At 39.2% G+C, this 24422-nt stretch overlaps 2 protein-coding genes across 2 annotated transcripts; both read right to left on the bottom strand.

Annotated features, from left to right (window-relative positions):
- On the bottom strand, window positions 1–19386 carry LOC121954127 (interleukin-6 receptor subunit beta). The gene is made up of 15 exons (XM_042501464.2): window positions 19291–19386; window positions 15611–15729; window positions 13076–13223; window positions 10672–10841; window positions 10424–10587; window positions 8981–9149; window positions 7921–8003; window positions 7395–7626; window positions 6625–6813; window positions 6389–6490; window positions 5863–6009; window positions 4667–4798; window positions 4479–4575; window positions 4238–4319; window positions 1–2849 (listed from the first exon to the last, which is right to left on the bottom strand). The coding sequence occupies exons 2-15, from the start codon at window positions 15666–15668 to the stop codon at window positions 2118–2120; spliced, it is 2505 nt and encodes an 834-aa protein (XP_042357398.2). The 5' UTR covers window positions 15669–15729; window positions 19291–19386; the 3' UTR covers window positions 1–2117.
- Window positions 19387–19723: 337 nt separating this feature from the next.
- Window positions 19724–23936, bottom strand: spmap2 (sperm microtubule associated protein 2). Its single transcript, XM_088087549.1, has 3 exons — window positions 23318–23936; window positions 22348–22507; window positions 19724–22272 (listed from the first exon to the last, which is right to left on the bottom strand). Exons 1-3 carry the CDS (start codon window positions 23522–23524, stop codon window positions 22031–22033), a joined length of 609 nt encoding a protein of 202 aa, XP_087943675.1. The 5' UTR covers window positions 23525–23936; the 3' UTR covers window positions 19724–22030.
- Window positions 23937–24422: the final 486 nt, after the last annotated feature.

Raw genomic sequence — 24422 nt, 5'->3', positions numbered from 1 at the left:
TGCCACAGAGACGGTTTATTGTGAGATTAAATTCCAATCAGCAGCTTTTTAGTCACAAAACAGGACTGAATCTGAGGTACGAGAATTTTCAAAGTAATATGAGATAGTGGAAAGAACTCTCAAGAGTCCAACTACAAGTACGTAACAGACACACTATGTAATATGTTGAGAAGAAGAGTCTAGACAGACTGCATAAACACAGAGAAACAGCTGCCACAGGGAGAGACTGACCAGCAGTGGTGTGATGAATATAAAGTTTACAGATGAGAGACGCTGTTAACTGGCTCACGTTATAGGTTGTCTTTGTTTGCGGTGTTACGTTAGTCACTTCAAAGAGTCCTCTTTTTTGAATGAAATGTTTTTTTGTGAAAATTCATAATCCCACATTACAACTAAAAAAAAAAAAAACCCAAACCTTTCAGAAACATCTTAAAGGTCCAGTGTGTTGGACAGTTTGTTATATTTAATATAATATTTATAACTATGTTTACAGCTGAAAAAAGAACTGTGTTTTTGTTTCCTTAGAATTAGCAGTTTTTTTCTACTTACAGAGCAGGTCCTCTTCCACGGAGTCTGCCATGTTTCTACAGTAGCCCAGAACAGACAAACCAAATTTGGCATTGGGTCCATTTGCTTTTTCGTGTCACCACTGTAGTTCTCCTACATGCTTAGCACACAGGAGAAGTTTCAGGTCTTTAACTTCACAGCTAGATTCCATTAAATCCAACACACCGGACCTTTAAAGGAACACTTCACCCACAAATTGATCATTTGTAAATCAACTGCTCACCCCACGTTATGTTAAAATTGTTAGATAACTTTGTTTTTCTCGCATGTCTCAACAATTAACGCAGAATCTAAAAAAAGAGAAAAATCTCGATGTCTTTGAAGTAAATGTTTGCAAACTCTTACACAGCCTGTGCAGTATAATCGAAGGCTCATTTATCCAATCGTATGTTCAGTGCATTTTTTCGCCAAAAACTTAGATTTAAAAAACTTGTGCACAAGAATAGTGCACCTGAGCCAGCAAGTGCATTTGAACTGATCTGTGTGTAAAATTCTTTATGCAAAAAAATGGAAAGCTTTTAGCAAAAATAAATGTGTTTGGGAAGTACTGAACAAATGACTGGATAAATCAGACTTGGATTGAGTTGTGTGAAAGTTTGTTAACCGATGTTTTGATATATTTTGCTGCTGCTAAACGAATCCTATGTGAATCAATTAATGAAGAACTGTTCTACACTTTTGGATTTTTTGTTCACTCTCGAGGCAGGACGAGAAAAGCAATGTTTTCTTCGAGACGCCAGCGTAACACGAGGTGAGTTATTGACATACCAATGATGCATTTGTGGGTATGAAAGCACATTCATGAATAAAGGAGCACTGGATAAAAAAATAAATCATTCACAAATATCAATATATACAGTAGCTAAAGAGGACGCTGTTGCAAGCAGCATTTCATTTTTTACATTCCTCAGTACTGAAGTGAAGGCTCAAACGCACTGTGCTGTAGCAAAATATCAAAAACACACTATAAAACTATCACAATGCATCAAACATGTGGAAAAATATGATAAATCAATCACAAACTAAAGTGTCTATAAAAAATATTCACCGCCCTTCGATTTATCATGTTCTGTCTTTTCAGACAATTCAGACAAAGTGAATGTAATTACAGTAATAGCTAGATGTTTGGAGGATTAAAAACATGTCTGAAAAGAAAAAATAAGATGCAACCTCAACAGCTCCATTAAGAGATATTACCCGTTGATAAACTATGTGAATAACCTACCTGGCCTGAAAGTTTATACCTCTACAAGTGGTCTGTCATTTATGTGCTAAAATGCACTTCAATGTCTCTGTTTTGTTTTGTTGTTTTCTGTCGCTTTACATTTCTGTTCATATTTGTAATTAAAGATTATAAAGCGTTTAAAAAATTAGAAAAATGTTTCTGTTAGACAATCCACCGTGATTCAAAATGGGAAAAATTAAAATAAATAAATTAATAGATAAAATTTAAAGAAGAGTGACAGTTTCAATAAAAAGTCAAAGAGGGGGTGCATAGTTTTTATGGACACTAATTGAACAAATTAATTGCTTTTTTTCCACGTATAAAGCTAAACAGCAGGGGAAATGTAGGGATCACACTCCGCAGGACAGTTGGATAAATCAGAGTGAAGAAAAGGTGAAAACGATATTGTAAAAGTGTCACTGAGGTGAGTGAAGGCGTCGTGCTGCAGCGATGGGACTGAGCTAAAGATGCTTTGAGAAAAAGGGTGTTGGGGTAATGTGACCTCGGCTGGTTGAGACAGCAGGACAGAGGACGAATGAGAGGAGACAGGGCTTTGATGCTGTCTCAGAAAATGGTGAAAGTGTTGTAGCTTATCTGCTTGGGAAAGATGTGAATGAGACCCTGTGGTGCTCCTGCCCTGCAGAGACACACACGGCTCACTGTCTCCATCTAGCTGCAGCTTAACATCAGTAACGCTGACAGTGCTGAGCTGCCAGTCATTGGATTGGAGGTAGGAGGGGGACAGGAGGGGTGTAGAGAGACCATCGACTGTCTGAGAGCAGACGAAACTTGAGTAGATGGAGGGGCAGGAGGAGAGGTCAGCGTTAGAAGTCGTCTTGAGTCTAGCTGAGCTTTTGACAGAATTCCTCTCAGATTTTCTGGTATTTTGAGGCGTCTGAGCCGCCGAAACTGGAAGCAAAGAGTGGTGATGGGAGGAAAATTTTTGATAGCCGAGGTCCTGATCGGGGTCGAGGTTCTGCTGCTCACTTGCACCAAGTAAAATAACTTCAGCGCATTTGATTTCGGTCCTCTCTGTCATTGTAGGCCTCTTTACACTCTGAGGTGGAAAACAAAAGTGTTTAAATTTAGTTTAAGGATTTTTATTTAACGCACTGTTCCAACACCCATATTTCCATACTATATAGTACGCCAGAAAAGATTTAGTATGTCTCAATACATACTATGTCAGATGCAGTATACCAAAATTACCAGGATGCAATTTATAAAGATACCATATTTGGTATCATTAGTTGGGTTTCTATCAAATTTAGCACTTTTTTTCCACAGATTTTTTAGAAAATCTGTAAAAGAAAATGCGTAATTACACATTTTCCACCCACTTCCGTTATGTGAATATTTTGATTTGGTTCATAGAGATAAGCAGCAGTTGGAGCAAATTCTCCAGTTGAGTGCTATTTATACTACTGCAGAACATGAGGGTGCAACGAGGTGATGGAAATCAAAAGAGCAGCAGTCAAACTTCAAACGAAAGAAAACAGTTGACGTATATTAACAGAGAGTACACTGGCAATGAAAACAACAAATATTACAGCTATGTGCTCTTGGAGGAGTTCTGGTGACAGAGCTGTGTGCATCCATAATCGTGTTAAAAACCATCCAGAGACAATGAAGGGAACTTTTAATGGTTTATGCAATGATGGTACGTGATCATTTATTTGTGTCCATTTAACATTGACACATCTACTTTTACTGACACACCAGCTGTTTTTAGTCATATTTTTGCGATATTTTTGGTGGCTATTTTATTGCTAATACAACTTTTTTAAGTTTTAAGGTGAGTGTCCGTGAATCATTTTATTTTTTATGAGCACCAGGATCTTTTTCAATTTTTCCCAGTGAGGAGTGTATTTGGTTGCATGTGATTTCCTAAAGAGAAGGCGTTAAAGAAGTGTTTTTTATGAAAGCGCTAAAACTCTCTTTGTGTTGCAGCTCTCAGGGCTTTTAGTTGAAAATTTCTGAATTTTTCATAAACACACTGGCTTCCCCAGCATGCTGCCAGCAGTCTTCTGCCAGGAAAAAAAACCCAATTTGAACACTTGGCCTTAGTCTTGTGGCTTTACTTCTTCTCTGGACTTAATACTTTACTTAATACTGATATATATTTTTTGTTTCTTCTTGTATGTGTGATGGTGCAACATATTTACCAGTTAGTGCATATTTGTAAGTTGTTTATAGTATCTCTTTTTTTCCTGAATTCATTGCTGAATTTGTTGTGTTTTATCAAATACGTTTTTTTGTTTGTTTTTTTATTTAGTTGCAGTAAAAACGGGTCTGGAAGGTTTAAGGGCTGAAAATGCTGCTTCTGCTGCCATCTAGTGGATGAAATTTTAACCTCGCAGACTATGGAGTTGTTTGACGCGTAACTGTGATTGTAACAATGATGAATGTTAGGATTTTGGAGAAAGTTGATGGGACAGGGGTTACCTCCAAAGTGATTTCCGGGGTCCAGTGGGCCAAACTGCTGTTGGAAGGATCAGGGACGTTCTGACACAGCTTCCGTTTCACCCTACGAGGTTATTTGTTTGAATAAACATTACAGAATGAGAATAAGTATTTATATAAAATGATTAACAAATGCACAAAGTAGGTAAAACAGTAAAAGTAGGACACTGAGGTTTAAGTATGGGTCATTACTGTTTATTGTGGTACCAGACAGCAACCTTACATTTTATTCTTTGCCAGACAGGCCATCAGCACCAGCACTACTGAAGTCAGGATGAGAGGAAGGACGGCATACATCGTTATCGAGATTTCCTCCTGGCCTTTGCACGTAAAAACACATGTAAAGCTAAGATAAAGTTATAGCCATATATGTATAGGTGTGTCAAGAGTGTGTGTGTGACCCGTCTTCACCTATGTGCACATAAGCAGTCTGCCCAAATTCTCCAGCTCCAGCATCAGTGTTGGCCTGCATGAAGATGTCGTAGTTACCAGGTGGCAGATCCCCCAGAGAGTAACTGAGAGCGTGACTGGGCACAGTCACTCCTGAAAAAACAAACAAACAAGAAAAGGTACAACATGGACAAAATGTGATTACCAAGAATAAGGATGAAAATTAAAAATACAAATCATATTAAAATACCCCGTAACCAAATAGTGTTTTTTTTCCATTGTTTGTTTTTAGGTAATTTTGTGTCTTCTTTGTTTGCTATGTGTCTCTTTGTAAGTATTTTGTGTTTCTTCTTGGTTGTTTTGCACCTTTTAGTGGTTATTTTGTGTCTCTCTGATCGGTTTTGGGTTCTTGTAGTTATCTGTGTCTATTTGTGGTTCCTTTGCATCTCTTTGTGGTCTTTTTGACTCTCTTCCTGGACAGTATGTGTTAAATTGAGAGACATTTTGCAGGTGAGGGGCCAGTGGGGGCCCTGACACTATGGGCACCTGGGCCTGTGTCAAGTAGGTCAGTGTAGTGATCCATCCATGATTTTACTGGTATCTTTGACAGTTTTATGAATATAGTGTACATAAAATATTTTCTAAAATAATGTGTAACTGATTTCTGTGACTGTGACTGTTTTTCTGACACACTTTGGTGTTATTTTATTGGTTTGAAGGTTAGAATTAGTTATTAGATTGTGATTAGGGTTAAAACTAATTCGGCAAATGGGAGAGTTATTAAATTAATGTAATGTACCGAGTGCACCACAGACATACAAATAAACATGTGCATGTAACAGACCAATCAAGGGTAATCTACCTTAAAGGTCATCTTCAAAGGGAAATAAGGCAAATTACAGAACTACCTTTTCAGTATCAAGAAATATGGATGACTGACAGACCAAAAAATATTTTCACTGCTGAATGTTGGATTTTGAAACAACTCCATTCAGAAAAATCAAACACCATCATCCCACTCCCCTTAAGCACGCCTGTTACAGTTCAATGTTTTCTTTGACAGACTCGATTCATATTGTGTGTACATTGCAGACCTGCTTGGCCTCGGCCACTTAAATGTCTCTGTGTGTGTGTGTGTGTGTGTGTGTGTGTGTGTGTGTGTGTGTGTGTGTGTGTGTGTGTGTGTGTGTGTGTGTGTGTGTGTGTGTGTAACTCACTCCTGGCTGGTTGGTTTGCTGTTGTGTAGCAGATTGTGTAGTTGCGGATGAAGCCACGAAGCAGCTCCACAGGAACAGGACTCCACTTCAGTGTCACTCTGCTGCCGGAGATCTGCTGCACCACCACTTTAGGACCAGCTAAGGGCGCTATAAAGGAGCAGGGAGGTTCAACCAAAGGAAGTATGACTTTTAAAATACGTGTAAATCTTAATAATATTAATATTATCTTAATGATATTAATAATGAATTAATAATAATTAATAATATTAATCGAACATACACCATCCTGTTGCTGTGAATACACTAAAATCTGTTTTCATCAGCAGCAAAAAATAGTACTGGTATTATTTCTTTGTGATTAGTTTTTTCCCAAAACTACAGTCCCCTGCTATTTTATGAAATTGCAGAGCTTTTAAAAAACTAAAGTATATATTTGTGACCCGTTTGATTTAACTAAGCTGTCCTGGTCTTAATCAACTCTAACAGCTTGGCATGAGACAATACATGTATCAGGTTAAACACGTACCTCCTTGGCGTGTATAAATGTGAACTGTCTTGCTCTGTCCCGCCCCTTGTTCACCGTACAGTGCTCTGACAGAAACAGCATAACGCTCCATCGGCTTTATTCCTTCCATAACAACACAGAGATAAAGGCACTTGTCAACAATAGTAATTCTCAATGATGTACTAAAAAAAATGATTCTATTCCACGACTATTCACTCCATCATTGTAGCTCTTTAATTTCTCTATTGTTGGATTACCCTTTATGACCAGCTCTGTAGAGGAACTATTCAGCTCTTCCCAGTGTAGGATGCTGCTATTTTTCTCTCTGACAGCAAACCAGTCCACCAGAAAGCCACTCGCCAACCAACTGACCGGAAATGTCCAACGAACATCCAAACCACTGTCACCCAATGGACTTGCAGTGATTTGGTTCGGGGGTGGTGGCTCTGAGGAGAAATAAAGGAGAAGCAACAAAAAGAAAAAAAGTCTTTAGACAACAGATTTAAGAAGTTCAATATTCTGGAGACAATATTCATCCTTCAGTAGACTTCAAGAGACTTGGAAATCTTAAAAAGGATCGCTGAAACTACTATGACTTGAAGTGCAACAACACCTCTTTGGGACACTTTATATTGTTTTTTTTTCACTTGGTCACCCGTCTGTGCCACCAAATTGCAGAGAAAACCTGTTAAACTGATCAAATTAACAAAGTGTAGATGTAGAATTTGAGTCTCAGGTCATGATGGGGTACAACATCCATGACTGTATCTTGATGTCAGCACCCTTGCAGCAATTTAAAAATGTATTTCACTGCTGGAAAGATGGTCTTTTTTAGTAAAAAAAAAAGAAGCAAATACTTTTGAAAGTGGTGCTACATGACAAGAGAAAACCAAAAAAAAAGAGCTATGGCATGTGCTTTTGCTAAAGAGGTAGAAAACCTACAGTTATCAGAATGCATACAACCGACATTATCATGCTATAAAGCTGGTTGAAAATTGGCAAAGTATCCCTCAAAATAAGACCCTACCTGTCTCAGATGCTCCACGGAGCCATATCCTGGCTTCGGGCGAGCTCCCTGCAGAGGTGGAGGCCGTCAGAGTGCAGGAGCATCGACCTGCAGGCAGGAGCAAGCTGCAGGAAGTACGTGTATCGTTCAACTCTCTACAGCTCCCGTGATCAATCAGGACCTGAGCGCCTTTTGTCTGACACGTCACATTGAAGAAGAGAACTCTGCCATTTGCTTGAAAGGGAGGCAAAGGCTGAAAACCGCAAGAGAAACCAGAATGTAAGAAGTAAAAGTGACTTTTTGTTTGATGCTGGAACTTTAAATGTACTGTTACATAAACAGAGATCTTATGAAATCAGTTTTATTCTCAATTTGAATAAGACTATGACGCCATAAATTAGTAATTTCAGAGTTATAAAAACAAATTAGGGACAGTTAGCCAGGAGATGGCAATTAAAAACTAATCACATGCAAAACATATTAAACTATAAAACTTGTGATGCAAATTCACACACAATGCAACACACTTCAACACGCACACACACACCTTCCAGAGCAGCGTGATGAGTCTCTGACCAATCTTGTCTGTTTGTTTCACTCGCCTCCAGAAGGCTGGAGCTGAATCTGGAGCTGATGGATGGAAGGAGGGGAAAATATGAGAAAATAATTATTTGAGGGAGATACAGTGGGGAATAAAATGAAAAGGGGGTAGTATGCAAATGTGTTGCCAGCAGTAAAAAACAGAAAAACATTCACATTATGCTTTTTACAGCAGTGGTAGTTACAGTGAAAGTTCATGAAATCTCTCTCATTTGCGTGATTAATTGCTGATGTGTGGAAATTTCCTCAAGTACCACCAGCAGCTCAAATTTTTCACTTTTTCAGGGATGTATGACAACATTTACTGAATTTATTAGCGCAAAAACATTGTTGGATGTGCATTGTGTCCAGAGGTAGAATCCTGTTTGCCTGACCCTTATGAGTGGTTAGTGGCACCTGAGATTTTTTTTTAGTTGTATCAAAGGCTCCCCTTGGAGGAGTCACCATAAGTTCGACATGTGTGGTTTCAAGTAAAATGTTTCTACAATTATTGGATAGATTGCCATAAAATTTGGTGCACACATTCATGTCCACCTCAGGTTTAATCCCACCGTAATAACTGACTCTCACCCCAAAAAAACCCAAAACATTGCCATCTACCTCACTTTGTGTTTACTGATAATTAGTGATACAAAGAAAATAGTAAAGCTCACTGATACTAAGTCTTGTGCTATTTTATTAGTTTTTGTTTTTTTACTGCTAGTAAATCTCACGAAAACACCAAAATTGATTTTAATAACAAGTGCATACATTGTGTAAGTTGTACACATTCTTTTTAAACTCATACTGTGAACTTCTGCACATTCCTTCAACAAATATTTTAGACATAACTGCAAAAAATTACCACTTCCGACCCTGCTGAACCTTGCACATGGCAAATTTGTAGCATCTCATTTTCCCACTTGACTTCACTGCATACTTGAAACTAAAATACATACATAGGACTACGGTGACTGAAATTTTCAGCAAACACAATACACAAGTTAGTCAAATGTGTTTTTTCTCACCGCCCTCTCCTGTCCTTCCCTGGCAGGTGTTGCTCCACAGGCTCCAGGGACTCCTGGGGCCTTGGTAGCTGTGACGAAGCCTGACGGTGTACAAAGTGTCAGGCCTGGATAAATTACAAACCTCAAACCATTTGTCTCTCACTGTCACATTTTTTACCTGAGCATCAAACTGGAGAGGAAAAATAGAAAGGACAAAGTAAGGTAAGGATTAAAGGGACATTTCACTTGCATATAGAAAATACAGTGTTATTATAAATTATTTTTTTGGTGGGTGGGGGTGGGGTTCATGTGAGTTGCTGAGCATTGGAGATCGGCCACAGAAATGTCTGCCTTCTCTTAAATATAATGGAACTCATTCGGCATGTTATGCTAAAAGCCCCCAAAAATAAATTCTTACAGTTCCACAGACTCTGCTGTGCGCAGTTGCATGTAAGAACTATTTTCTACAGAACTACAGCTGTCAACCGTATGACTGCACAGAAGGAAATGTACATCTACTCGTCCTCGTGACAGCGCAAGATGTAAACATTAATGTTGTGCAAGGTGAGCTAGCAGTAGATGCACACTTCCTTCTGCACAGTTATATGGTTGACAGGTGTAGTTTGGTAGAAAGAAAATAGTTCCTACAAGAAACTGCTGACAACAAGGTCTGCAGGTTATCTGAAGTAACCTGCTCCAGTTTTTTTTAAAGATTAGTTTTTGCCTTTACTAGAGATAGAACAGCTCAAGCATGAAAAGGGGAGAGAGAGGGGATGACAGCAAAAGGGTCGCAGGTCAGTATCGAACTTGCAGCCGCTGCAGCGAGGACAGCAGTCTCAGTCACAGATTGTGATTTTAAGAGCAAGACATTGCTGTTGAGTGTTTCACATTTCATTTTTTTGCACCACAAGATGAGTGCCATCTAGTTCCATGACATTAGAAAGAAGGCAGATATCTGTACGTCTGATATCTCCAACACTCACCAACACACACCAAAACAATCTACATTTATAAATAACACTACAGGTAAGAGGAAATACATGTATTTTAAATTTTGGGATGAACTTTCCCTCTAACTTGTAAAGAAACCACACATTTGTCTTTAAGAAGTCTTCAATATAGAAATGTGCTACATGAAGCATTTTAAGTGTTTTTATTGACCGGGTAAGAAAGCCTGGCAGCTCTTTACATTGTGTGCCACATGCTCAGATTTTGTCAGACATCTTATTTTTTATCTTCTACATTACAAACCATTAAAAAAACTGGTAAGGGAAAAAAGCAGGATGTCATAGGATTTAAACATAAGAAATTTGGCCTTGAGTTTGAGAAACGGCACCACTGATGTGGGTTGTTCCGACATTTTAAAATGCTTCACCTTGTACCTTCGGTTTATGAATGTGTTCCATCATGCAGGTGTGTGTGGGGTGTGTGTTCTGTGTTTGGGCCTATTTGAGAGTGGCAGACCTTGCCCTGTTCTGTGATCTCTATTTGGGACATCAGGTTTCCAGCTTTGATTTCATCTTCAGCAACACCGAAGAGAGTTAAGGCGTAGTTCCAGGTTACATTCAGACACTGTGGTTTCCCACTGACTGACTTCACTTTGATCAAACTCACTGGATGCAATTTCACTGAGAAAGACAAGAACAGAAAAGTGAACAAAAAGTAATAGAGGAACAATAAGCATGCAAGTAAGGAAAGCACAACAACCTCACCTTCAGTCCTACCAGACTGACACCGACGGGGCGACGATATGTCCCGGTTGTGAACGTGTGCTGTGATGCGGATGCAAAAGTGGTGCCTCACTGTTAAGTCTTTGAACTGCGCTGTGCAGCTGGTCTTAGATGTTTTGCAGGTGAATGTCTCCATAATTGTGTTCTTTTGTCTGTGCATCCCCAAACACACACACACACACGCACAAACATGCACACACACACGCACACACACACACACACACACACACACACACACACACATATAGAGAACAAGGTTCATCTGAGTCCTTCTCTTGGCATAGTGAACAAGAAAACATAATACACTAACCGGTACAAAACAACAAGCCCTAATAGCTGCAAGCTCTGTCATGCAAATGAATATGAATGCACATGTTTCAGATGTATGTGCAAAACTGTACCTGCAGTGTCACACATAACCTTGCCCACAATGCAAGACTGCTTACGCAGAAATGGTTGCAATCCCGTCTTCATTTGAAAAACTGCGTTGAAAATAATGGGGCATTGAAAAAAATAAATAATTCAACAAAAATATCCTGTGATGGATGATGTAGATCTCTTATCATCTCTGTGCATCAAACCCACTGTCACCGCTTCGCACGAATGTGTGAATAAAAGCTGATCACAAACCCAGGCTTTTTGCATACAGAATTATGGTCAAACACATATGCTGGCACAAACGTACAAACATGCAAAAACACAACAGTGAGCTATTGTTGAGGACAGACTTGGCCAATTTGTAAACCTCCATAAACACACTGCAAATAGCAAAGTCAATGTTGGGTTTAGTTGGCAGCATGTTGGGATGAATAGTTGTTGTTAATTGTGTATTCTCCAAATAATTCTTGAGAGGAAATAACTTTTAGAACATTACATGTAGAAAAAAAAACATCCAAAGTGCAAGGGAAGTGAAGTTTTTAGGTGAGAGTAGTACCAAGAAATGTGACGAGATGTGTAAAAGTATTATTAAGAGTGAGACTGACTCAAGATACTACATCAGTTAAGGCACATCTAAGACACTATCAGTGTCGGTTTCCTGCTTACCAGCCACTGAGTGGAAAAGCTTAATTTAGCTCGAAAGTCTGAACTTCACAAGCTGAAAACTTGTCAAATGGCAACTGTTACTCAAGTTGAGTTTCACTGTAATAAAAGGAGCAAATTAAAATTGTTTGTCATCCAATCTCTATATCCTCTGCCCCAATGTTTTACACAAACTCCTACCAAATGATTGGTAGCACAACTTTTAAACAAATTAAGGGAGTTCTTAAAGGGATAAAACTAAATTTAAGGGTGTTGTTGACAAATTCGCTCTTTCACAGAGAGACTGGTGTGCAGCAGTGTTTGCTCAGCGTCATCTTATTTTATGTACATGACACAGGGGATTTCTTTCAGGGGGTTTTGGGGGGGTGGTTATCGTGTTTTGTGTGTAAGTTTTTGACTACTAAATTCTAATCAGTTCAACCTTGATGAAGTGAACATTTGTACCAAATGTTTTATTTTTGAGGAAACTCACTACAAGTCCTCTTGTGATATCGCTTTCACGAGAATGAGGCAGGTTGAAGGTCAGAGGTCATTTTGACCTTAAATTCACCAAATTCCTATGAGTTCATTTTTGAGGCCAAGTGGACGTTTGTGCAAAATTTGAAAGAACAAAATATTTTAAAGGCATTCTTCAGATACTGCAACCTGATAAAACACAATGCCTCTGGCCACAGTTGTTACCTGTGCGGAGGCAAAAGCAGAGTAACTGAGAGGAAAAACAAAAGATGCAAATGCTTCCAGAGAGAGCACAAAGACTCGCTGAATGGGTGATGAGTATGTACTATGATGGCAATCATATCCTATTGCTTTAACAGACACCTCTGATCACAGCTGAAGACCTACTGGAGATACTGAGTATTTGACGGCATCTCCACAGCATCACCATCAGACCATTTTACCCCATTACCACTACTGTATTTTAAAAGGGTTAGAACTAAAAACACATACTTTCCAGCCATTTGTGAATCAGAAAACTGTTAGCGCTTGCAAATCTTTACTTGCAAATTTGACATTCTCGCCACCAACCAGCTTCCTATGCCTAAACACCAGACCGACAAAAAATGGGTACTTTGCAAAACATCAAGGCCGTGCCCATTTTTGGGGGATAGGTAACCAATGAGCCAATCAACTCTCATGCAGCGCAGTGCTAGATTTTAAATGCAAGGTATTTTGTGATATGTTTTGGGATTTTCATGAACATATATATATATAGCAATACTGATAACAATATATCTTTAAAACTTTTACAAAACTTCCAAAACATCTCCAGGCCTGAAAAACTGTTTTGTATATTGCACATGTTCAAGCATGACTTCTAACATATTAAAGGAATGTTTTGCCTTACAGAAATATCAGATCAACGTGCAGCGTGTAGTTCGTCGGCAGGTGGTCTCCAGCCTCCCAGTGGCAGGTGACGTTAGCTCGTTCCTGGAACACGCAGTACTTCAGCCGTGGGGGTTGGGGGTCAGCCATGGAGGTCATAACGCAGAAGGCTGGAGATGGAGAGAGGAGTTAGTAGAGTGAAGTTACTGAGTTTGTATAGTTTGGTTTGTTATAAAGTTATTGTTTCTCTAAGTAGTGCAGTGCTCTTAGAGAAGTGCTCTTATAGACAACTTCTCACTTGACACTTCACTTTTCCTGACCAACACACCTGGGCCCCCGCCTTGTTCATTCATGCACAACAGTTTGCTTGTCCTTGAATTTCCAGAAGATTAGGTGCATAAAAACTAATTTCAAAGAGTTAAGATACTGAATATTTGGTGACACTGCACTGTGTAAGAGTAAATAATGAAAATTCCCCCAACTTATGCAAAAGAACTTTTTGGATTTTGGAGACGCTGCAGTTTATAAGAATTAGGTTATTAATTATTTTTCCATATAAAAATTGACCAAAATTATGCAAAAGCATTTTCCACAAACTAAGCATTGTGGCATGACCAAAATGAGACAATTTATGTGTGGAGTTATTGAATTTCTTTTTCAGGGCTGTCCGTAATAATGCGTAAATCGCAATGTGATGAAGGACCATACATAACACTTTTTTTTAGCGTGTTAATCATCGACTGACATTCTTGTATTTAAGAGACAGTACAGGACGGTGTTTCAAAGCTACGGTGATGATACTGGTATCAAATGAAACTGGAAGGACCTGAGGAATCCAGTGGTACCAACAATGCCATGGTAGCATCTCATGTGGGGGGTAAAGTAACATTTTAAGTCTAGGGTTAGGTTAAATATTGACGAAGGAAAAACTGCACGGATAACTCACAGGGGTCCCTTGGCCTCTAAACCCCAGATATTTGAATGACAATGTGTTCTGTGGGTACCCATGAGTCTCCACTTCACAGACATGCCCACTTTATACTCGTTCCATGCAGTTTTTTGCAGTCATCTGATTCCTAATCAAGATAATCTGGTAAGAAATGCTTTATCTTGTCTACATGGACTTCTGGTGTTTTAAAATGCAAAATAATGGAACTGAAAACATGAATTGATAACATGCAATTAATAAATATGATTAATCACTAATAAGTATTGAAATTCTATGATTAATCACGATTTAAAAAATGTATCGTTTTACAGCCCTAATATTTCTGTATTATCCCTTTTCGATGTTGCACTTGGTAGAGGTTCCCTGTGCACTCGTCTCACAGCCTCGGCTGCACACAGAGGGCCAAGTTATTTGTCCAGCTCGGAGGTTGTTTGATGAAATGTAGCTCGATGTCTGGGTTGGAAAGTCACACCCCCTCTTTCTAGTACAGCACACCCACAGGGTACCTTACCCTACCGGCCTCCTTTCACACCTGGTTCTAAGTTAATTTGGCAAAGAAATTAACCAAAGATCTCCACTTTTAGAGGTCAGAAATATGATGAAATGAGAGCCCCCGCCCTAATCGTTTCACAGAGCTCGCTGTTTATTCAATGTTTATTAACATTAAGCGTTGAATCATTGGGTTTCCAGTGCTCTCGCCAGGTGTGAAGTAATTCAGATGAATGGTTCTTTAGATAAGCGGAAGACACACTAACACAGAGTCTCACACACACTGACACACACACGCACACATTCCTGGCTTTTATAGATAGATGCGCAAGTGGTGGTTCGGAAAAACATCTTAGTGCATAGGATACTTTTAGCTGGTAGGAAATCGATATAATGAAAGATAAACAAAGGAGCCAACTGTTGCAGAATGTCAGCACTTCTGTCAATCCTGCTCGACAAACTTATTAAAACCAACCTCAGGATTGAGTAATATCTCAGTCCAATCCAAACATGCAGGATGCACATGACTGATCTCATGTCAAACATTAATGAACGCGTTGCCATCTCTATTTGGCCTAAGGTTAAATCATGACGCTCAAACAAGACAGCACAAGATGTTTGACTGAGTCTGACTTCCACTGATGAAAAGTTGTGTGCTTCTGCTTTAAGGTTTGAGAGAGTAAGTTCTAACTTTGCAAAAAAATTGTTCTATCTCTTTAAAGCTGTCTCTTTATATTTTTTGGAGGTGGGGTGGGGGTTGGGGGTGGGGGGTTGGCATGGGGGTGGGGGGAGGGGCATCACACATAAGTTTTACATATGGCCAACCGCTAACTGTTGACTTTTTATTTACCAGACATACAGTGCTATATCTGTGAGAACCAGATTAACAAGTAAGATTAATCAGACCTATTGATGTACCGTATCTGTCAGTTAAACCACACTGGGATTATTGTGGTTGTAAATAACGTCCTCACCTATGATCTATTTTACATAAAGTCTTATCATCCCTCTCCCATAGTAATGTGTGTCCTCCAAACACTGCCAGCACTCCCACAAACATCTGCATGTCACCGCACTCAGTCGTTCTGCTCTGTTTTTGAAGAAAGGAGTGGACGTTACCCAGGATGAGTCCGGACCCCAGCAGGCAGGTCCACAGCACAGCCGGGCTCTGCCCCATGAAGACCACCTGGTTGTTCCTCCTTCTCACAGCAACTCACTCAGCTCAAAGAACCTGCACACTGAAAAAGAGGAGACTGTCAAGTAGGGTTGCACCGATATACCGTTTTTAAGGTATACTATAATATGAAAATTGACGGTTATCTTACTGTGTACATTTACTCATCTACTGTTTTGAAAAAAAAATGCAGCTGGACAGAGACTCTCATCTCTACGTTAATTTTTTTTTTTTTAAAGGGAGACCTTTTACACATACTTCAATCAAAAAAAAAACTATTTCAATTACAGTAATAAAACATGTGTATTCAAACATGTATTCAATTTCACTTCACAAAATGTAAACAACATGTCGGTTTAGAACACAAATAGATAAAACATATTACAAAAATAAAAATAAACAGCACTTCAAAATAAAAGCTCTGTGCTGGAAATTCACTGTACTTCAAAATAAAGTGTGTGGTTTGTTTTTTTTTTACAAACTTGACATGTTAGCAAGTCACTAGCGGCCCATTTAGAATGGACCTAAGACCCAGTTTGGACCATGACCCACCAGTTGGGAACCACTGCTCATTCTGAGTACTAATGATAATGAGCCTGTAATACTGTGATACCACAAAACCGTGATGTTTCTCAGCGGGTTACCATGAAAATCTCATACTGTCGCAACCTTCAAGTATGAAAAAGACTGACATGGTGACAGGATGTCTAACAATGTTTCAGCTTGGTTTCACATTTCATCATTTAGATTTTTCTGTTCAGTAAAATGAGTTTCACTACAACATCATCATAGTTTGGCATTGCCACAGAGGAAATGTGTCAAACTAAATGAGACGCAGTCGTTTGCCTGTCGAGACGATTTGACTTCCTCAAGTAGCTGCGGTGAGTCTGAGTTAGAAGGTTTCTCAAGCATTTTCATCACAATAAAGACAGGATGTCAGGTCTGATCTTTTATCATTAACAGCATATAAACCTTAGCTCAGTTTCAACACGATGGTGCGAAAAAATATGCCCAGATCAGGGGCTGATCAGGTGTCAGTCTTTGTTTAATAAACACCATAAAACGCATGGATTTGTGTCAAAGTGTAGTGCTGGACCCAATACATTCAACATCCTAGGCGAGCTTCCCCTGGTGACAGTAATAATAACAATAATAAAAATTATTATTAAAAAATTATTATTATTCAGGGTTCCCACACATTTTCTTTGACCAAATTTCCAAACTTTTCCATGACTTTTCAAGGACCATGATGATTTTTTTTGCCCCACTTGCCTGGCGTTTTTTCAAACAAGCAGGCAAACATGCATGCAGAGATGGGACGCGGGAAGAAAATGAAGAACGGACGTGATGGTAAACAAAACGTTGTCACGCAGGTGCTCACTGAGCTACGTTTATCTGACAATCTTATATTAAATTTGTCATTATGTCACATTAAGTGGAAGGTTACCCGTGCAATATTACTGCAAGAATTTCATCAAACACAACTAAGTTCCATGACTTTTCCAAAACACTCAATGATTGTTAAGGATCAACATCGATTTTCTTGCGCTGCATTCAGACACCTTCCACAGGTGTTTGGAGCACTGAGCAAATTGGTTTGATTTCTTTTGAATAACATGAAAAAAAAGGAAATGGGTGACTTGACAAGAAATGTCCTGCAAATTGCAAGAATATAGTAGTTTTAGAAAGACATATTTGAAAAGCTAGGCAAAATGTTGAGAAAACTATTGTTATAATTACCATAATTACATATTTAAAATCATACAATTGAGGTTATTTCCTTGTTTTATTTTTTCTTTCCTGTCTATCTTTCCTTTTTTGCTTATGTTGTATTATTATGTATATGTATGTATATGTATTTTCTACTTTTTACCAATCTGTTGTGAAGTTTTGGGTCATTTCTTCTGGTAAGCAGCTTATTTCCTTCTTCCTATTTTTCAAAGAAATCAGTCCAGTTTGCTTAGGTGTCAAAGGGTCAAAAATTCAATGACTTTTCCAAAACTTTCAATTGTTTATACCTAATCCATGACTTTTCCAGGCCCAGAAACGTTTTCCAGGTTTTTCATGACCGTGGGAAACCTGATTCTTAGCCAACTAGTATTCAACCTGTTCTCACTTCTATCTCATCAAATACTGCTGCTTTGACAGTGATGTCAGCATCAAACACTGACGCAAAGAGGCACCTTTCACAGTGGTACGGTACACTCTGGGAAATGGCAATTTCTAAAGTCACCAGGTGGTGTAAGTTTTTAACAGCAACCACCATCATATTAAGAACTGGAGAATCTCTATAGGGCAGGCAAGACTGGGTGTGAATGGGTCCAGCAAACCCTGGACCATTTGATTCCTGTGTGAAAACCAAACCATGATGTTATTTTCTAAACCATATGCTTTTGTTACACAAGGAAATAGACATAAAAATTAAGTGTTTAATCTACGTTGTCAGTGTATTTGGTAAAAGACTATATGCATGTGACCAGCAGAAATTGCACAATTCCTTTAAGAGCGGAAATGTATTTTGTGACACATCATCAAAAGTCATACTTAGACATAAAAAGTCTGACAACATTGTGGCATTTGACGAGTTAGGATGAGAACATGTTGTATTATTATCTTTTATATCTATTGTATTAATCACTGTCAACAGTACTGAGAAAAACAGCTAATAAAAAATAAAAACAGAAAAACAGCTCTGGGTGTGCAGCTGCCTGTGTTGACCATCGGAAGATACGCCTATCAACGTGTCACAGTTAAGTACTTATCCTCAACAGCTGCAAGTCTTTGTTTTAAGATTCTCAAGTCTTTGCACTCAAGTCAGAGGTCAAGTTCCAAGTCCTAATCTTTGAGTTTGAGTCCTAAACAAGTCATAATGCACTCTTCACGAAATGTAACGCCATTCAAAAATCTGGTCTTGGTCATGACTTATTTCACTTTAGGTGGTCTTGCCTTAAAACACTGCTCTCCATCACTGATTTTCTGCAGGGCTGCTGGTTTACATTGCATTAAAGTGTAAATGTGTACCTAACAAACTACTTATCCACTGTCTTTCCTATACAAGTAGGACAACAAATATTGATTCATAAAAAAAATCAGTTTGTTTTAATTAATCAATGCATTGTTTGGCCTTTGCAATGATCTTCACAAGCTCAAAGATCCCAGGATGAGAAGCTGTTGCCTTAGTAACAACTACAGGGGATGCTATACACAAATCCAAGATGATACCTTTAAATGCCATTTCCTCCCACCAATGTCCAAAACACATCTTCACATTTAAGAAATTGGAGCTAGAAAATACTATTTTTGCCTAAAACTAATACAATTATTAAAACTGTTGCAGATTATAAGACCTACACTAAATGCGTGGTGAAACTAATGAACTTATCTTAAAATCAGCTTTAAAATAACTTAAAACATGCAATTAATCCCCTACTCAGCAGGGGTTAATAAGGACACCTTTGTCTAGTTGTTTAAGAGTTAATCATGACTACATTTCGCCTTAAAATACCAAACTATACAGTCTCCTGTACCCATCTCCACAATTACGCGAGAGTTTCACGATAAAGTTCAAAGTCTCGAGAAATTAAACACATGACTGAAGGTTTGAGCCAAAATCTCGTCCACTTACCGGTTTGAGCTCTGGAAACACGCGTCTCTCCAAACGCACCTGAGCCGGTTATGGAGGAGCAGCAGCCTCTCGGCTTTGTAGTGGACTCATCTGCCCCGCCCCGCTGTTTGTCTGTCAGAGAACCGGTCCCGGGCGGTGCCAAAGCTGGAGTCCGGGGAAGTCCCGTAAAGGAGCGTGGAAATCTTTTCGCGGAGGTCCTGAATGAGAATTTGATCCCACGACTACTTTATCCACATATTTAAAGAATAAATAATGAAAATAAAGCAGGATTAAACAGATTTAACTTTCTCCACTATTAGTTGGTTGGACACAGTTTAGACAAACTCCACTTATTGATTAATCTGGATACAGGATCATGATATAAAAAAACTTCTTCTTGAGTGGACAGCATGCACTAGTTTTCACCTTAAGATATACAAACCAATGACAAAAATAATAGCCCTATATTTTGTGAAACTATAAAAAGAAATGTTTTTAATACTGTTAAACTTGTGTTCACAAATTTAAACATGTTGTCAATCAACATTTTCTTCAGAAATATCAAAAAATATTACCAAAATGTTGTTTTTGTTACAAAAAAGACAAGTTACATTCTAATAACATATATCAGTTAATCTACAGACAAACTTGGCATATCGCCTCGTACGTGTTTGCTTCTGTAAAGCAGTCAGTTTGCAGTTACAGATCACATCGATGCCTTTAAAACATGGATGCTTCACAAACATCTTCCCCCTGGCAGTACAGAAGATTATATAATCAACATTACTTAAAGGTGCGCACCCATAAAAAAGGGTCACCAATTCAGTATTTGCCCCGTCTGTCCCTGAGTTTTTGGAGAACATTATGATGTCACAGTGAAGCTGGTTTTAGGTGGTTGATGATGGTTTTAGAAGGTCCTGGCCCAGGTCTTGCTGGTCTTTGATGGTTTATCGGGGCAGACCACCAGCTGGACATGCTGGTGCAACCAGTCTGTCAAGTTGGTCATACCAAAGGGGTCTTTGATGGTCATTGATGGCCAATTCAGTGTTTTCATCATATTAAAAAATATCTTTATGCATATCCAGTGAGAGCAGACTTAAGTGATTCATGCTTTTTGCTTTTTATACTTCCCCCTTACGACTGTTATTTCTCAATACTCGAGGAAATTGATTTGGTTTCAATTTTACAGGAACTTCAATGGATAAACCAGCTAGAGTGACCCTAACAAGCTGTTATGACCAGCTAAACCAAAAAATATGCAAAAACATACCTTAAACTGACCAACTAACTTAAACTGGTCGACCGACTTAAGCTGGTCAAGCTGTTTTTTCAGCAGGGTTTAGTAGTTTATATGAAACTACAGAATCAAAACCCATGAATACATAAGAGAATGACCTTAAAGTGCTGTTCCACCGTAGTGACCATGATGTGTGAAAGGGTTTACTATCTCTTTTTTATAAGATATAATGGTTCATTGAGGGTTTTAAAATGTATTATTTATATCTCTCTGCTGAGCTGATTCACTGGCCCTCTGCCTGGCTTTTAACAATAACTAAAGAGAACAATTAAGAAGTGAAAGATGTGCGCTGCATGATATTTATTGCTCAGTGTCTCAAAGCAATTTCATCTCCAGTTAACAATATCTCCCTCGCTGTTTGTTTGATTACATGGTCGGACTGTGATGCTCCTGTAATTAGCATTTGATTGATGCCCCCAAATCAGTGCTACTCTTAACAACTTCATATTTTAAAGGATAACTTCATTTTTTCCCAACTTGAAACCTTTTTTCCATGTTTTTGTGTCTAAGTGACTAATGGAAACAACAATTTTTGGAATTGGTCCAGGACTTAGACCAATATTTCGCTGCAACCACAAAACAGACAGCAATGTAACCCATTGGGGCAATTGTGCACTGACTCTTTAAGTTTATTAAAACATTTGTTTTTGTCACTGACAGGCTCAGATTGCTTTTGAAAGTGTCTGACAACATTACAGAAAGCACCCTACACAGATAGATCTTTTTGTTAAAGAGTAAGATCCTTTTCGTTGGACAGCCATGAAATCGCCATTGTTGAACCCAGCAGACTCTATTTAAATAAACACGCATTTTCAGAGGTGGGAGTAAGTCACGCCTGCAAGTCACAAGCAAGTCTTGATCCATACTAAGTCAAGCCAACCTGTTGTTACTCCCAACTTGTCAAATACTGCTGCTTGGTCAGTGATCTTGGCATCAGATAATGACACATAGAGCCACCTTTTGGATCTAACTCTTTAACAAAAATGTTTATCTCTGTAGGTATTCTTTCCATAATGTTGTCAGACACTTAAAATAAAAAATCTAAACCTGTCAGTGGCATAAACAAGCACTTTTAGGGGACATTAACTGACATTGCATAATTGCAAGTGGTTACGAAGCCTTTTAATCGCGGCTGCTGACTGTAGCCCTCTTGCTTAGACCAAATTCCAAAATTGTTGTTCCCATAAATCACTTAGTGACAGAAACATGAGGAAATATGGTCCACAAATAAAACTATATAAGCTACTTGATATCAGTGTTATCCAAGAAATGATGCAGAGGAGATAGAAATTGTAGCTTTTGGTAGTTACACTGAATCGAGGCTGGCGAGTGAATCAGGTCATAAACAGCTGGATGCTGCTGTACTGGCAAATAAGAGGCCTTTGTCATAACTTAACATGGAAACAACTTTATCAATAAAAGGAGAACAATCAACACTTCTACAGGGACCAGACCTCATCCCTGCTAGTTGGAGATGCATTTGCGAGGCAGAGGCAGACAGAGCTGTTGTATCCGAGGAGAGGGGCTGGCAGAGCAGGCTGCCCGGCTAACTATGTAAGGGTCATACCCCTCAAACAGCGCCTTTCTTTCTTTGGGGCTGGACAACTCAAGAAGTCTCGGGCTAGCTGTGTAGTGTCTCGCCGCTTTGGAGACAGGCCAGCACACAGAGCGCTCTCCTACGAACTTGAGGTGGTCGTGCTTGGGGGCTGAGAAGATAAAAGTAATTATGTCAAATAGCAAGTAAAACAATGCCACAATAGAGAAAAAATTGACACACTTACTTGCAATGAGCTCTATGTGTGCTGATGCTTTGCAGGGCATGTGGGTCAGGGCTACAGGTTTAGATTTGGGCCCAGAGACCTCCAGTGCTGGCTTTCTTTTTGGTTGGGCAAGCTGGCAAATTCTGGAACTGGCCACTGCCGTCTGCGTCCCTCTGGTCAACTACAATCACATATCAGGTCATGAAGGAGTTTATATCAGACATGCACGTACAAAACCACAGTATCAGACAACTCCCTCGTTCAGCAAGGTAAAATAACTTGTTTTTTGTGTTTGTCAATGGTGTCTGGCACTGCAGAGAGCAAAAGTAAGTTTCACATTCGGTTCAGTTCCCTGTCGGAAATTACTGTGCGATGGAGAGGTAAAGCTGTGACATTCAAACTATATCGTACACTTAAACTGATATTGAATTTATTTTAGGTAGGTGGCTGAAATATGTCTCGTTGCTGGCTCCATCCATCAACACTTCTCCCTGCTTCTTCAAACTGAGGGCATACCATATACTGTACAGGTAACACACTGACTATGGTTGAGTACCTCATATAACCCCACTTCAAAAAATCCAGTGTCCCTTTAAAATGTAGGTTTTTCCTCATGTTTTCAAGTAGAAAGATATCTGAAAATTAAACATGAAACTTTCAAGATGTTGTTGAAGAAGATGTTTTGCTAAAGAGACACAAAACCAGCAGAAACAGCTGCCATCACTTCTATCATCAGGAAAATACAAAACCACTGAAACCACAGAAGACAAAGTGACAAACAACCTGCATCTATAAAAAACAACTAACAGACTCAAAGACCTTGAAGTCGTTCAAGTTGACAGTTTCTCAACACCTGACAGTCTGGACTTACAAAACTAAAACATTTGGCTGTGGAGATTGAAAGACATGGCATACTGGGAGAGCTGCCAGCGACCTCATGATCTGCCAAACAGCAGTTCCGCAGGAAATAGTGTGTGTGTGTGTTACTCACAGGAGCCAGCACAGGGCGGTCTGGCTGCCAGCCAGCTGTGTGGGCCCGAGGTTGAGCGAGGCGACACACCCGCCCGGATGGAACGGCCCTCAGAGCCCAGTCACTCACCTCCCACACAGGAGAAAGTCTGGGGAGGGACAAAAAGACAGGTAGAGGAGGTAGAGAAAAAGAGATAAAGAGGAGAGAAAGAGGAGAGGAAGAGGGCATAAATGAGAGAGAATAGAAAGGATTTCGAGGAGCGTGAGATGTGAGTAGCAAAGGTAAAGGTGACTAAAATAAAAGAGGAAGATGAGGAAAAGGAAGGATGAGGACAGGAATCCAAAGACATGAGGGCGATTAAAAGCAGAGCCAGGAGGAGATGAGTTTAGAAAGATTTTACACGTATTTGTGTGGACCTTGAACTAATGACCAGGGACAAAATCTGTACCTCATGGTTGGACTAGTTGGGAACCACTGCATTGTACTGCATACTGTAGTGAAGGTGTGATTAAGTAAAAGATTAGGCAAAAAAACACTTGGCTTTGTAGGGAAAGATCGTGTTTTGGCTTAAAACATTCATCTTTGGCAGCAACAAAAAAAGCTGCTAGAAAAGCAGGGACAGGGTGTTACAAAAAACAAAAAAAAAAGCCATATTCCCATAAAACACAGCTGGTAAACACTGCGATGCATTGCTAAAAAACACAGAGGTTCGGTGCCACAAACAGTCACTCAAAGTCAAATGGTGTTATTGTTGGTTTTGAACTAGACAAAAACTAGGAAACATTACTCCACTTCTCAAATCCTTACACTGGCTACCTGTCACTCACACTTTGAAAATCTCGCTTTTTGTGACATATGAACTCTAAGGACCCTCAGAGCATCTGGGGCCGGCTTACTGACCGTCCCAAGAGTCAGAACTACACATCAAGAAGCAGCGTTTTGTTATCATGCAGCACAAACCTGGAATAACCTCCCAGATGAGGTTCGACAAGCCCAGACTCTGACCCCTTTTTCAGTCAAAACTCAAAACGTTTCTTTTTTACACTGTGTACTCCACCCGCTAATGACTACAAACTTATTTTTAAACTTGATTATAAATAATTTTAAATTATCTTTTTATCTTTGC

Source organism: Plectropomus leopardus, chromosome 14, assembly GCF_026936395.1.
Source record: "Plectropomus leopardus strain MGB_pleo_1.0 chromosome 14, ASM2693639v1, whole genome shotgun sequence".
Lineage (NCBI taxonomy): Eukaryota > Metazoa > Chordata > Actinopteri > Perciformes > Serranidae > Plectropomus > Plectropomus leopardus.
Note: the sequence above shows the minus strand (reverse complement) of the source record. Positions and strands in the feature narration are given on the sequence as shown.

Bases quoted from the DNA above. Each gene is read 5' to 3' on its own strand.
- LOC121954127 (XM_042501464.2), bottom strand. From the start codon at position 15,668: ATGGGGCAGAGCCCGGCTGTGCTGTGGACCTGCCTGCTGGGGTCCGGA. The intron at 7,627-7,920 runs GTGTGTGTGTGC...TGCGGTTTTCAG, and splicing joins TCATCACGCTGCTCTGGAAG to CCTTTGCCTCCCTTTCAAGC. The intron at 4,799-5,862 runs GTGAGTTACACA...TTGTTTTTTCAG, and splicing joins AGCAAACCAACCAGCCAGGA to GAGTGACTGTGCCCAGTCAC.
- spmap2 (XM_088087549.1), bottom strand. From the start codon at position 23,524: ATGCCCTCTTCCTCTCCTCTTTCTCTCCTCTTTATCTCTTTTTCTCTA. The intron at 22,508-23,317 runs GTGAGTAACACA...ATGTGATTGTAG, and splicing joins ACCGCCCTGTGCTGGCTCCT to TTGACCAGAGGGACGCAGAC. The intron at 22,273-22,347 runs GTAAGTGTGTCA...TTATCTTCTCAG, and splicing joins ACACATAGAGCTCATTGCAA to CCCCCAAGCACGACCACCTC.